Here is a 14,811-nt window from a genome sequence, read left to right as displayed (position 1 = left end):
CCACTATTACTAATATTATATTATATTAGAAATACTTTAGTGATCTGGGGGGGAACTCTTGTTACAGCTGCTCACTATCACAACAGTGCACACAGGTATAGAAGTACTAAGCAAATCAAAATATAATACAGGCAAGATAAATTAAAGTATAAAGTGGATTTACCGGTTAAGTATGTATGTACCGTACATAACTGCTAAATCCACTTTGAGGGACTACGCCGTATAAAAATAAGTACCAATCGTCCAGAAGTGTTCTATTGTAGAAAAGGTTTCAGTCGTAGTCATCTGGACACTTTTCAGAATCAAGATGTTTAGGCTCCCATCCAGAAGTCATTCTCAATTGTGAAAAATGGTCTGAAAACTCAGAAATTTAAGCTACTCTGTTACTTAAACCCTGGCCTCAGGAAGAGTGAGTATCTGCTGATTACCCTGCCTAGTTTTGCCTGTTTTCTGGCTGCACCTGCCTCATATTTCTGATTTTAACTTTAGACTTCCTGTAGGAAGTTAGATGGCAGTGATTTCATATCTATTTTCACTGATCTGACAACCATGCATGTACATTATGGGACTGAAGTGTCTAATCTAAAATGATACATTAAGCATACACAACTGTATTTCCACATTAAATGTTCCAAGTGTATGGAGAACAATTGTGCTAGGTAGTAGTGACAGATTGTACAGTATGGCTGTACAACTTTGTCAGGATTTTGCTTAGGGTTCAGATTCCCACAAGAAACTGTCTTGAAGAAACCTAATTTTACCAAAACCTAAAGATACATGACTGACTAAGAAATGTAACTATCCTTCTGCATTTTAGTACTAATTTTTGCAATGTGATTTTACAGAGTGCACCATTAGTGTTTAACCAGGTTGAAAGTTCTCTTCATTCTAATTTTAGCCATTAAAAATCACAAGACCTTACACCTTCCTATACAGTATGGAAATATACTTTTGACACTCAAAAGAACCTATATTTATACTTAAAAATCCCGTTTCCTGCAACTTCCTGTTACTCTGGATAATCCAGACGATTTGCTTAAGTATATAGTGGTGCCAGTGAAGACTATTCACTGGTCGATTACCAGCACTGTTTCTGGATGACTGCTCACTTAAGTTTTGAAGTCAGACAATTAAGTTTGAGTCACCTGTATTGTTTTAGGGTTGAAGCAGACAACTTATCCAATTATACAGCTGACACCAAATGCTATTTCAGCTTTTTACAGTAGTAAAAGTGCATGACTTTATCTCAAGAAGCTGGGGTACTAAAATAGAGAGTATCCATCTCATGGAAACTTTGATGTAATTTTCTGTATAGACAAGTCCCCTATTGTTGATGTGGCCAGTCAGCAACAGCTCTCCCAAAAATGAAACAGGATTGCTAGCTAAGGTCATGTATACCTTAAGTATGCTATAATTGACTAGTGACTATAGTATGTAATGCATGTTGTGAGGCAAAGGCCATATTCTAAGGTTTTAGATTGGTCTTTAGGCAAACACCACAAGTGGACAAGAAGTTCTAAGAAACTTTTTATTCAGAGGTTTGACTGAGTGTTTAACAGAAGAATGGGTCCAGAGGAGATATGCCTTTGGTGGGGTGAGTATGTACTTCTTTTCTCTGGAAAAGAAAAAAGTCAGACTGCATATCAATTTAGTTTGTGCATAAAGTTTGTCCATTTGGTCACAGTCTTACCCTTCCTTACTCCTTGAGGTCTAGAGTTATTCATGCCTGCAGGATGCATACACTGGCCATGGCAGGCACTGTCCTCTTTGATGTTGGAGTCACAAATCATTGCATCACAGTGGACATAAATCTGTGGATTGACAGGATTATGCAGGGCTACATGCAGCAGTGGCAAAACAGATGCCTCATTTAGATACAATTCTATTTTACCTCATCTTTCAGGATCTCTTCTTTAGTGAAGGTGAACATCTTCATAGAAAAGCGTTTGATGTGGGATGGGACAGTAACTCTGGTGTCGCTCACAACAGGATGGAAGATTGTTGCATAGCTGTCATCACGGTTCTCACAGCTAGTGAAGGAATAAGAACTCTTGAACAACCCACTCAGAAGAAAACCTGAGACATGCTTCACATTAAACACTAGATAATGAAAGTCTTAAAATTGCAATGAAACTGAAGTATAACCTTACAAAACTAAGTCAGTTTGGTGTAAAGTTATGCATTACCTGTCCACAATGATGTCCCAGCTGGGCAGAGAGGTCCTGTCTTCATGAAGAGTGGCCCAACAGTTATTCAAGATCAGTGCCAACTGTGGGTCAGTAGACTGCATCAGCTCTACCTCAAAATACAGAGGCTGCCTCAGATATTTCACTACTGGATAGTCTTCTGCTTGGTAGAAGTGATTGTATGATGAATCTGCAGGAGAATAGTCCAATTAGAGAAAAGCATTGACCACAGACTGTTAGTGTCTTTTGTATGTGCCAACAAGATAAGGGATGTCTATTTAGTGACTCAACTTTACCTTCGGCTAGTCTCAATTGCACTATCAGCTGCCCAAAGCCAACCTCTGCTGTGGGGTCAGCGTGTCTTTGACTATAGCTGAATGCAACAGTCTGTGTCTCATTGACCACATAGTAACAGGAAATGGTTTGCCTACAGATAAACAGCACACATTTAAGTGGTTAATCTCAAAATCATTGCCAGATGGTACATGATATCAGGATAAGATTTGGAGAGCCTTCCTACCTGTACTCTGGTTCAGTTGGTGATGTGTAGGCTGCTCCTTTGTTGTAGTGCAGGCCAATCTCATTTTGATACAGCATGTAGTTGTCAAAGAACTTAAAAAAAACACATTAGTGGTGACATTGAAAAGGAACTTTAATTTCTAGAAATAAGGTGACAATTCTCAACTCACTGTTCTAGTGGTCCCACAGGAATCTGCACTGAAAGTGAAATATGCGAAGCGATTGTCGCTGAACACTGGTTTGCAGGACTGGTCCTTTAGAGTCAACCAGCTTGGATTGAGATTGGACACTGATTCCACTTTCACAGCTAGAGCAGTCATTGTTCCATTGGGGTAGCACTCTGAGGAAGGTACAATGGGCAATGATTGAGAAAATGCTTTATATAAAAATTTGTAGTTTCTGCTGCTTGAATATGTCTTACTAGTTGTTGTCAAGGGGAAGTTGCAGGCCAGGTAGAGATCGGCAAGCAGCCAGTTGTTGGGATCAAGTAGAAGCACATCAATTCTGGCTCTGACTGACTCTGAGGTAATAAGCTGTAAGATTGAAAGTAAAGTTATTCTGTGCAGATAACTTATGGTGAGATTTGCAGTTTGACATACCTCAAATGCTGTGTCCATGGCATTGTATGGCACTATGAGGCTGAAGTGTGTGTTGTTCTCTTGGAAATTGTAGCCCTCAGCCAGCTCAGGTGTTAGCTCTTGAAGTCCAATCCTAGTCTTAAAGTTTCTTTGACTCCCGTATGTCACGCGGATGTAAAACTGGTTGTGGTCACATGTGCCAGTGATGGTGGGTAGCACTAAAAGCAGAGAAGAATGCATTTGTCACTTGGCTGTATAGCTTTTTCTCCTAGCTAGATGGTTTGCTTTGGTTTCATTTCATGAAAGATCCTGGGAGAAGTGGCCATAACGAACAAGATAGTCAAAAGCAAAGGACCAAAATCAAGATGATCTCACCAACATCCTGCAGAGATGCCTGCAACTCCACTGGGTGGGCAAATGGACTCTCTTCAGGCAAGATGAGAAACCCAAAGATCAGAGAGAGGATGTAGGCTGTAACCAAGGGTTCAGGATTCTGCAGATATTAAAAGCAGCATGTCACTTTACACTTTATAAAATAAAGTCAGAGCAAACATGCTAGTATGGAGTGCTTGTCAGTTCATACATGTTTCACAACAACGTCGGCATCAAAGGGCACTTTGATAGAGAAGCTCTTGGTGCCATCGGTGAAGCTGTGCTCCTTGATGGTGAAGCCTCTGTCATTGCACTCCTCAACAGTGAGAACCCCAGTGGAGAAGGTTATGTTCCTCAGCTCCACGTCATGAAGGAAGGCTCTTGAGTGAACTTTGAACACCCGGTCCTCTGGGACAGTATCTGAGGAACAGAAAAAGTTTACCTTGCCCACAAGCCTGAGCTTCTGATTCTCTACCAGAAAAATGACTTACCATCTTGTATGTGGGGAGGGCGAGGCATCAGAGGAGTGGTAATCGGAAACAAAACCTTGTATCTGGTATCAAGTTGGGTGTTATCTGCCCTCCATAGTACCTCAAGCATGGGTTCCACAGTGTAGGTGATGTGGTACTGGTAATCTGGGGCATGGCTCTGCAATTATTCATGGCATTTTAATAACACATGCAAATGGACCAGTGACCAGAGTCTTGCATTTCAAATCTAGACTTTCCAACCTTGTAGTAACCATCAGGTGAGCCCACTGGGATCTCAATGATGATGTGGAAGTCTGTGGCAGAGAGTGTATACCCCCGTGTGGCCATCTGAGATTTATCCAGCTTCTTCCCGTCGATGCCCATGTGCATTTCTAGGATTTTAAAACTGCCATCTATCAGAGGAGTCACACGGCGAGGCACGTGCCAAGAGATTACATCCTCATTGATGAGGACACCACCTGTTGGATAAAAACAGGTGAGTCAACTGTTGCAACGACTTAATGGCAACTCCTGTGAAATTCAGATTGCTTGAGACTCACCTGTGGGACAAGCAGCTGCCAACTCCACCACACTTAAACCATGTGGTGCCTTATAGTAGGCACTCACCCTGAAAACATCCATGGGGACTCCAGCCACCTTAAAAATAAGTATAGTTTGTTATTCTCCTCCTCGTAAATTACATCACTGGGATGGTGTGTTTAACTCACATCCTCTGAATAAGTCTCTGCTGTAGTGTATGGGCTTCGCATAACCAGACGATTTGAGGTAGTCATGGCACTGTAGCCAGCTTGTTCAGCCTCCCTCAGTACCATTGACACTGGTTCTGGAGTGTAAAAGGTAATCTTCCAGATACCTTGTGCTGCATCAGAGGCCTATAGGGAAGGGGGAGAACACAGAAACATTGATCCTTCTCATTTCTATTGAAGGGGATGCCAAATGGTGCAGCATGATATTAAGTGAACTGTAGTAACAATGACCAAAAACAAACATACATCAGGAATGATATTGCTCTTAGAGGTTTCTTCTTGAACCTGTCCCTTGGTATCAGGTGTCGCCATGTAGTTTGACACCTAAAGACAAAATATTGGCTTTAATCATTTTGTGACCACATACACATCAAGTGATAGATTAGTGTAAAGTGACCTACTTCCATGTAGTTCCTGTCGCAGAGAATCTCTCTGGAGGCCCACCGAGTGTAGCTGCAAGTCTGTTTCACATCATGACTAACCACATCTGATGGATTCTTGCTGTACATGTGAAGTCTCAGGCCAATATTAAATGTTGTATCTTGCTACAATTGAAAGGTACAAGAAAAAAAGATTCTAAGAGTTGGAATATTTAGAGCTGAAGAGAAAAATTAAAGCAACCATTTCTCTCCAGCTGCCTTTGTCTGTTTCATTGTAAATTTAAGCTTTTTTTTAAAAACCCAAAAGACATTTTAAGACCTTGTTATGTACCAACAATTGATGCCATTGGCAGGTTAATAAGCCCTGAAATATATAGTCTTCACAGTAAAGGGAACTGTACTTTGTACCCCCACCCTTAATACATGTATACAGGGGGGCAGAAAATCATGTAGTGAAAATACTGATTAGGTGTAGTTTAAGTCTTCAAGAAGCCACAAGACTGGGAGCTACTGTCTGCCTGCATAATCATGCAGTGATTTAAGCCATTGAAATTTCTTGAAATACTGTGGAATTTATGGACCATACCAGGTGTTTTATTACTGGAAAATTATAATTTAAAAAGTTATTTGATAGCTTTTTTTATAAACTTACTTTGTTGTCCACATAGCAGGCCAATAGGGAGGTGTAGATTCTGGTGTTACCCCAAGGGTCAGACTCCATACTGTATCCACACTGAGCAGCCAAGGTGGGTGTTAACACGATGTGCTGGGTGCCATCTGAGGGAGGGAGATGAAGACATGACAAATCACTTCTCCCAGTGATTAACTGGCTCATCATTGGCAGGTTTTATACTCACTGATTGCTTCCACCTCGAGCTGGTTCCCCACTGCAAGAGCCTTATCCAACGACAGCCTCATTAGATTACCCACACAGTCTGACCTTAAACCACTGCCTGTTGAAAGAAAAAGCTTGTGAGAAAGTTAACTGACTTAAGAGGTGGTATAGTGTGGTTTCATGAATGAAGGCTTACTTGACTGTGAATTGAGCTTCACATTTGGCCTTGCTTGACCCAAGATGATTACTGCAGCCATCAAGTTCCATATCAAACTTCAACAAATAAAACACAATTTAGAGACAGTTAAGCATGCAGAAAATAGTAAAAAAAAAAAAAATAAACTTACATGTTCTCAAGCCTCCGCATGTTGCAGTCTAAACACAGCCAAACAAAGAAGCTACAGCAATCCAATCACTATCAGAATTTGGCACTGAAACCCAACAATCCCCCACCAACAAACCACCTCTGAAGTGACTGGGGCTAGCTGCTCTAGTGAAGCATCACCAGCTGTTTTATATAGTACTCAATCACAACGCACAGGTGAGGCATATTAGTGATTTTCCACCCATCTCAAGTGCAGTGGGTGGTAGTTTAGGTGTTGTCACTTCCTGTTTTATTTTGTAATGTGTTCCTTCCCTGGTGTATCTTGTGGTTTTTACTTCCTGTCTTTGTTTTCCCTCCAGTTTTGATTGTTGGTCCTTCCTTGATTGTTTGCACCTGTGTCTCGTTGTTTCACCTCCCCTAGGGGTATTTAGTCCGTGTCTCTGGCTTGGCTCATTATTGTTATGTATGGTGTTATTCCTGCATGATTTGATTTCCTGTCTTGCCAGTGGTCCTGACCTTTTGTGTGTGTCGCCGTTTGGTGCACTTTTTGTTGTACCTGGTTCCAGTGTCCAGTTCCCTGGCATTTTTATCGTGAATTATGTTCTGGATTCTTTGTCTCCTTTGGACCTTTGCTGGATCCTGGATTTTATAATTTGCCTGCTCCCGATTGAACTGTTTTGCCACCTTGGACTCACTTCTCTGCTTCCACCACTGCCAGCCGGTAACCTATCTGTAATTTGCCTGTTCACCTGTCTGCCCGTACCTGCCTGTGAACCACATCCCTCTCAATAAACACTGTAGCCATCCGGTTACTTCACCTCATTACGCTTCCTGGTCATCTGCATTTGGGTCCATATACCACTACACACATCATACGACAGTGAGCTTAAGAAAGATAGATCTGTTTCTTGTGAAAAGATTAAAAAATCGCTATATGTGCAGAATAAATACGCATTAATCAGCAGTGCGATAAAGGTAGTTGTTTATGGATTACAAACAAATTTGTTTGGCATCAGAAATATCTATTAATTCAAGAAATCCATAGTGTCAAAAGAATATAGGAAGAATGACTACCTTTCCTTAAAACACATTATCTTGTAGAAACTCTGAAACTGACTGAATTTCAATTTAAGACAAGAAACATGTTTTTCCTTTGCAGCTGAGAGACTCCTTATCATTACTGTATGCTAACACTTGATTATGGTTTGTTTATAGTCACAACCCTCCTCCATACTCTTTATTACTGACAGTAAAACCCAAGGTCATCGTTTTACCTGGTGCACCTGGGTCGATTAGCGCTGTCCACACACTTATACAATGATATACTTTCATTTATGAGGCAATTACAATTTTTCCAACTGAAAGAATCTTGAGTCAGTGCAGAAAAGGAATTATCAATGCTCTGCTTGGCAATGCAGTGGGATGTCTACTTCCTTTCATGTGTCAACAATCATGTGACTTTGAGTGGTGTCATTGCTTGTGCAGATTGCTTCATGTTGTTTGTGTTTCACTTTTAGGTTCATCTTTAAATAATAAAACTGCGCATCTTCAGATTAAATAACGACATCTTAATTTGGTATATAAAAGCTGTACAGAAATGTAAGTAAACTGACAACAATTGACAGAATGTACATGTTTTCTTCAGCCACCAGATTTCAGGATATATATAAAATGTACTCTGTAGTTTATGAGGTTGTCAATATCCCCTGTTTATTTTGTGCTGCTGGTCCAGAAGGGTCTGCTTCAGGCTCACTTTGGCATCTTCAAAATCTGGATTGAGCTTTAATGCTTGCTGGAAGTCACTCTTGGCATCATCGAAAAAACCTGCAAGATAATACAAAAAAAAGTCAATAAGTTTGTTTGTAATGTACTGCCAAACTGGCTTGCTAGGAGTCAGCAGTTCTCTTTTCTGGGCAGCATGAGCACAAGCGAATACACAGCTCCATCTAGTGTCTTAGGAAAGAATACAACTGACTCCACACACATACAGCATTACAAATGCTTAGAAACAATCACTGACACCAAGATGCATTTTGATGAAAATGCTAACGTTTTGTGGAAAAGGCCTATTTGTTAGAGGGAACTTAGATCTATTAATGCAGATAACACATGTTTTTATTTTATGAAACACACTCTGAGCCAGTGTTTCTTCACTGTGTCACAGGGAAGATTATAGGAGTTTGTCTGGTGTGTTTGATAGAAAAGTTCCATAGATCTTATCCCAGACTTTCCGATAATCCACTGTAACCCAAGTTCATTGATCATCTTACAGATACCAAGTACAGGCTGCTGCCTTTATCTCCACTGCAGTCATGTTACTAAACAGACATTTTTGAGGAACTTGAACATGTTTTTGCCAACATATATTTCAAGTGTGTCTTTTTCCTTCAAGAATGTGTCTATGTACTGTCCAAATTTGAATTTGATAAAGACTTAACTGGACTAAACTGAACTACCATGGACTAGACTTACAGATGGCTGACAAATTGAAAGGAAAACAACATGAAGTGTCTTAATAAGGTGTTGGGCCATTCTGAGCCTACAGAACAGCTTCAATGTCCCTTGTCATAGATACTACAAGTCTCTGTAAGTCTACTGGAGGGATGAACAACACCCTTCCAAAACATATTCCCTCCTTTGGTGCGATGATGATGGTGGTGGAGAGCGCTGTCTAACATATCAGTCCAAAATCACCCATAGGTGTCCAATTAAGTTGAGATCTGGTGACTGTGAAGGCCATAGCATGTGATTAAAGTCATTTTCATGCATGTACGGAAGCATATGCATTGTGCTTCTTCACTTATTTATTCAGGTGTTGTCTTAATTTCTTACCTACTTGTGAGCACATGTTGTCTGGTATGGATTTTGTGATTATTTCTTTGCACCAAACAACTGTCATTTCATTTACTGTATTTTCCTCCTAGAATACATTTTTATTTATTTATTTCATTTTGGACTTGAATTAATAATGAAACAAAAAGGACAAAATACTGGTACACATCATAAATTAGACATTTATTTTGAAGCAGGTCCTGAGCGGAAGTCACTTTGCGCTGTCAGGCTTGAAGGTAGCAGCTGTCTAGTGTCACTGTGTACTTAACAAAACAGTAGGCTACCCTTACCTAGTCTATAGTGGATGAGTCCTCTGTTGTAGAAAGGTGTTTCTAACCGGCTGTCTGTCTGTATTGCAGAGGTGTAGTCCTCTACTGCTTCATGAAAATCCACCCGCAGGTACTTTATCTGTCCGCGGTTGTTGTAAGCGGTGGCCAAATTACTAGCTTCACATTCCCTGTGGAAACATGACACAGTTAAAGCTTATAAAACAATTAAGTGACACCGAAGGGAGAGAGACAGAATTAACGTTAGCTAGCTAATTAGTTAGCGAAACACAGAATTTGACGGGTAACAAAATATGGTGTGACTGCAGTAACGTTAAGTTACATTCAGCACGTTTAACTTCTCCAAAAAGCAGGACAAACAGTACCTGGACTGTAAGCAGGAAGAGATAAACTTCGTGTACAGTTCCTCTGCCGTTTTGAAATTCTGCCTTTTAAACTCAGAGTGGGCATATTCAAGTATTTGTGAATTATCTTCCTCCATAGGTTTGATTCTGTGAAGGTTGTTTCTTGTTTTTCAACTGCGGATGTGACGTTTTAGTGCGTCATAAGTAGGCGTGGCTTACATCAACAGACTGAAATGTATCTTTCAATTGCATCGCATATAACTTATCACTTATTTTAGTTACTTATTGTCACGAACTATTATCATATACCTCGAATTCAATTCCCTTGTGGTTAACTACAATTCCTTCATATTAATCATACAAGTTTTTAACATGTAAAATAGTAACACGCACCTTTCTCCACAGTCTTTTTGTAATATTGTAATATTTCTCTACAATGCGCTTTCTTTAATGTGTTGCACCTCCCGTTGTTCGGTATATATTAATTCTATTTAATTTGAATATGTGTGTGTTTTGTTTTACGGTGTATGTATACATAGAATATATGTATATCTTTATTTTACTATGTATAGTGAGCATCTTAAGCACAAAAATCTCCTTTGAGATTAATAAAGTACTATAGTATAGTTTCTTATCTTAATTTTATTTTCATTAAAATTTAAGATTAAAGAGTATTGTATGAAAAAGTTGGTTGACCTATTCTGCAAGTAAAAAAGGTTAAACTATTATCCCATTATATTATTTCCCATTTGATAACCCAGAATAACATGTGGCGACTGAAATCCAGACCACACCAACCTATAATTGTGTATATTTGTATATATGTGTGTATATTTCTGATGTTTAAAATCAAAGTTGTTTTTGTAACAGCAGGTGGCTGACTTGACTCAGATCTCATTAAAACATGGCAGTGAAGTCATCAGAGCAGGTAATGTAGGTGCAATTAAAACAAATTCAAATTATATAAAGTATTAGCATGACATTTTAACATAAAATCCAGTTTTATATTATCCTTATAATGTAGCAATGGGGGTGTTTTTCATTTTAAAGAAATGGATGTGACCCTCACAGACTCAAACATCTGTCACACCAGTCTCAGGACACTGTGGACACTCGCTGCAGTAAATACACAACAAGGAGGCAACCCATGAGCAAACTGGTGATAAATTCTCCCAGGTGAAGAAGTCAACTGTCCTGGTGAAAAACAACACCTTAAGGGGTCACTCAGTAGCCGTGCACTTCCCTTTTGCGGTCCATTTATCTCCAGACTGTGTGGACGAGTTGAAACAGATCAAAAGGAGACCAGTTTGACTCAGAGGAAGAGGATGTAGGCAGCTGGCTGTTGACACTGCTGAGAAAATGGCAATAACATACAACCTGTGGATAGCTGTAGGCCATTACATCACGCGAATCAAGGGGTTTCTGTATCCCAAAACATCCAGGAAGTCACAAACTATATAAAAGAGGAGGAAGTACACATCACAGAATACATTAAATAACAAGACTCAAGTGCATTTTCATGTATTCAAATGTGACAAAATTACCTGGTTCCACTGTGTTAGTCATCTGAGATCAGATTAGTTTATTTGAGGACACTTAAAACTCCATGAAGCTATGGAAAGTCTTAAAAAGTTTATTTTGGCAAGGGCAACCTGTACGGCTGAAGCAAAGGTTGTTCTGTTCAGCAGCCTCGGGAGCTGCCGCTTCTTCTTGCGCCCTAAATGTTGCTGTTTGCTGAGAGAATTAACACAAAGTATCAAAGTCCACTTTGGTCTGGCAGGACCAGGACAAACATCCATCACACACCTTCATCCAGGGGCTCCTCTTCACTGACAGACCCACAGCACCACCACACTGCACTTATCACTGCAGTTCACCTTTCACTGCTGTCCAAATGCCTCAATGCTTCAAGTAATTTTTCAGTTGAACCAGACTGTAACAAAGTAAGATCTGTTTCAGTTTGGTTCTCCCAGATCGCACTGGTTCGCTTTAAAAGCAAACTGTTAATGCAATTATTTTTGTACTGTAAGGAGGTCATTCCCGCTAGTCAAGTTTATTATAGCCCAGTATCACAAAGTATGTCTCAAGAGGCTGTACATAAAATAAAACAATAGTAATGACATTAACAAAATATATTAAAATGTAAAAAGTGAGATAAACTACATAAAACAATATAAACAAAATATTTGAAATAGTTAAAATATATAAAAAATTAGGTAAAATACAACAGTACACAATATGCACATAAAACGTCTGTACATTCATACCTGGTTACAGATGAAAAACACACACATCCAAAAATGTGTAACTTACAGTACATAAACGTAACCATGCGCACATAAAACTGATAACCATAGTTTAGTACTTAGGCAGACTAAATGAGGTTGAAGGCTGATGTGAATAGATGTGTTTTGAGTTTACTTTTGAATGAGTCAACCGAGCTAGCCTCTCGAATTTGGATAGGAAGACGATTCCAGAGAAGAGGGGCTTGGTAAGAGAAAGTCCTGCCACCTACTGATGTTTTATTTATTTTTGGAATAGTCAGGAGACCGGCATTTTGTGATCGCAGAGCCCTGAGGAGTGACTAAAGGTGATAAGTAGTGATAACAAGTCTGTGTAAGTTAAAAGTAGAATCTTGAAGTCAAATCTAGCATGTACAGGGAGCCAATGTAATGGCATAAGAACGGGTAATATGATTTTCTAGTCTTGGTTAATATCCTAGTGGCAGTATTTTGTAAAAGTTGTAATTTGCTAATAGTTGATTTAGGTAAGCCAGAGAAAAGGGTGTTACAATAGTCAAGCCTAGATGAGACAAATACATGAACAAGTGTTTCAGCATCAGCCATAGAAAGAATGGGACGGATCTTGGCAATATTTTTGAAATGGAAATATGCAGTCTTTGTAATATTGTTGATATGGTTTTCAAAAGAGAGATTTGGATCAAACAGGACAACGAGATTTCTAATACTAGGGCTTTGTGAAATTGTGAAAAGTTCAGAGTGAGATCACTGAATTTGTTTGAATTTGGACAAAGAACTAGCTACAAGGCTTTAACAAAAAAAAAAAAAAAATGTAATTCAAGGTCCAGCGAGTTGGTGATATTTCCAAGCTCAGGAATAAACTCTCATGCTCAATAAAAAGGCTTCTTTGAAACAGAATATTTAAGATATTTAAGAGGTTCTTAATTTTCTATGGAGACAAATGTATCGTTTTTTTAACAAAAATATTATTAATATGCAAATATTTAAAATGATTTGCAAGTAAAACTAACTGCAAACAAACCAGGGCATTAAAAGGGCATTTAAAAATCAATAAAATATAAGTACAAATAAATAAGTACAATTTTCCAAGTATTTTTTTACCAAACAGGGAGAGCTCATGTTTGCGTCGACGTTAATGCAGTAAAATATAAATTTTATCTGCTTTACTAAACACAGTTGGATTTTGTTGAGTTCCTGTTGTCCTTTTCTTATACTGAGGACTTACATTTTCACAGCTTTTTGTCAATATATTAACCATGTTCTATTTTAGTATGAGTGTCATAATATCATAAGTATTCAGTCATTAGTATCAGAAGTGTAGCTTTTTGTGAGTTATTTTGTAATGGGCCACATTGTGACAGATAGTTGGAATAAAACAAAAATACTGAAAGCTTCTCAGTTTCTCTAATAACCTTTCTATGCATCTATTCATCTGTGTAACATTAGAGTTTAAAAGGCAAAACAAGGTTTTTTCTAATGTTTCTGACAGCTAGAGAAACAACAATAAGAGGAATAGACATTTTGGGAAAGTCGCTTATTCCTTTCTTGACAAGAGTTAAATGAAGTCATTTTAATGCTTCAGAAGAGATATAACTTGTTAATTAGTGAGCTTTAGATGTGTTAGTAGACATATTTTATACCTTTGGACAGAGGCTAGCTGTTTCCCCCTGTTTCCAGTCTTTATGCTAAGCTAAGCTAACTGGCTGCTGGTGGTAGCTTCATATTTAATGTACAAACGTTAGAGTGGTATCAATCTTCTCATCTTACTCTTAGAAAGAAAGTGAACAAGTGTATTTCCCAAAATGTCAAACTATTCCTTTAATAGAAACTATCCTACAGCTGAGGATAACAGATGTTAAAGCCACAAATTCACTGGTGTTCTCCTTTTTGTACAACAACATATGGTTACTTTAAACATCCTCAGTCCATTTCTCAGCTTAGTATAGACATTTGTGAGGATTGTTGTTCTTTACATAAAACTATTTGAACTATGCCTTTTCTGTCCCATACAAACACACAGTTATCAATGAAACAGAGCACTGTTGAACTGTTTTGAGGTATTGTTGAAAATTCAATTCTAAAACCTTCAGAACAGGGATGCATTGCACCGAACTTTATGTGCCTTTTCCACTTCCCAGAGGTGTGTAAGTCCCATTCATCTTCTTCCACTGAAACACTGGTAGGCTCACCTCTCTGTGTGTGTGGTAACCATGAAAGCCACTGAAATAGCAAACAAACATAAAACAGCTGTATGGTTAAAGGAAGGAGGGAGAGGCTCCAAACCAGACTAGAGGTAAACGTTGGCGTGTTGACTCTCTGCCTCGCACGGGTGGAGCAGACAGAGAAGCTCTGTTGTCAGTGCTGTTTCAGGCAAATAAGCCAAATCATTCCAGAGGTAACATGTCTGTTGTTTTTTGACAGTGCTGAAGGTGTAAAAAAGACATAATGGTGATAACAGGGTACAAAAACAGATGGTGGTGTAGGAAAGTTGTTAAAATAATTACCCTCCAAAGTAATTTATCATCCCAGGTCAGTCAAATCAATAGCTCTGCTCAGTCGGTACATTTTAGACTTTAATCCATCTTTATTTTGTATGTTTAGTGACTGAATGTGTGTTTCTGAGTAAAAAGGGTTGGAGGTTAGGAAGTGATCATC

At 38.9% G+C, this 14,811-nt stretch overlaps 2 protein-coding genes across 3 annotated transcripts; both read right to left on the bottom strand.

Moving 5' to 3' along the window:
• Nucleotides 1-1,514: 1,514 nt before the first annotated feature.
• zpax1 (zona pellucida protein AX 1) lies at nucleotides 1,515-6,615 on the bottom strand. Of its 2 annotated transcripts, none has more exons than XM_044169977.1 (21): nucleotides 6,455-6,615; nucleotides 6,304-6,380; nucleotides 6,130-6,225; nucleotides 5,925-6,049; nucleotides 5,294-5,437; nucleotides 5,139-5,216; nucleotides 4,854-5,018; nucleotides 4,686-4,782; nucleotides 4,387-4,604; nucleotides 4,147-4,303; nucleotides 3,867-4,075; nucleotides 3,659-3,776; nucleotides 3,305-3,501; nucleotides 3,127-3,238; nucleotides 2,876-3,045; nucleotides 2,707-2,798; nucleotides 2,483-2,613; nucleotides 2,187-2,376; nucleotides 1,892-2,030; nucleotides 1,691-1,811; nucleotides 1,515-1,636 (listed from the first exon to the last, which is right to left on the bottom strand). In XM_044169977.1, exons 1-21 carry the CDS (start codon nucleotides 6,472-6,474, stop codon nucleotides 1,632-1,634), a joined length of 2,661 nt encoding a protein of 886 aa, XP_044025912.1. In that variant the 5' UTR covers nucleotides 6,475-6,615; the 3' UTR covers nucleotides 1,515-1,631. The 2 variants fall into 2 exon arrangements, with proteins under 2 accessions (XP_044025912.1, XP_044025910.1); XM_044169975.1 differs by having other exon boundaries at nucleotides 1,515-1,615.
• Nucleotides 6,616-6,785: 170 nt separating this feature from the next.
• ttc32 (tetratricopeptide repeat domain 32) lies at nucleotides 6,786-10,092 on the bottom strand. Its single transcript, XM_044169978.1, has 3 exons — nucleotides 9,917-10,092; nucleotides 9,555-9,721; nucleotides 6,786-8,256 (listed from the first exon to the last, which is right to left on the bottom strand). The coding sequence occupies exons 1-3, from the start codon at nucleotides 10,030-10,032 to the stop codon at nucleotides 8,129-8,131; spliced, it is 411 nt and encodes a 136-aa protein (XP_044025913.1). The 5' UTR covers nucleotides 10,033-10,092; the 3' UTR covers nucleotides 6,786-8,128.
• Nucleotides 10,093-14,811: the final 4,719 nt, after the last annotated feature.

This window comes from Siniperca chuatsi, linkage group LG16 (assembly GCF_020085105.1).
Source record: "Siniperca chuatsi isolate FFG_IHB_CAS linkage group LG16, ASM2008510v1, whole genome shotgun sequence".
Lineage (NCBI taxonomy): Eukaryota > Metazoa > Chordata > Actinopteri > Centrarchiformes > Sinipercidae > Siniperca > Siniperca chuatsi.
This window is presented reverse-complemented; position numbering and strand designations above follow the sequence as displayed.

Bases quoted from the DNA above. Each gene is read 5' to 3' on its own strand.
- zpax1 (XM_044169975.1), bottom strand. From the start codon at position 6,474: ATGCGGAGGCTTGAGAACAT. The intron at 4,783-4,853 runs GTGAGTTAAACA...CTTATTTTTAAG, and splicing joins CAGAGACTTATTCAGAGGAT to GTGGCTGGAGTCCCCATGGA. The intron at 3,239-3,304 runs GTATGTCAAACT...TCAATCTTACAG, and splicing joins CCATGGACACAGCATTTGAG to CTTATTACCTCAGAGTCAGT.
- ttc32 (XM_044169978.1), bottom strand. From the start codon at position 10,032: ATGGAGGAAGATAATTCACAAATACTTGAATATGCCCACTCTGAGTTT. The intron at 9,722-9,916 runs GTACTGTTTGTC...ATGTTTCCACAG, and splicing joins TCTTCCTGCTTACAGTCCAG to GGAATGTGAAGCTAGTAATT. The intron at 8,257-9,554 runs GTAAGGGTAGCC...ATTATCTTGCAG, and splicing joins ACTCATCCACTATAGACTAG to GTTTTTTCGATGATGCCAAG.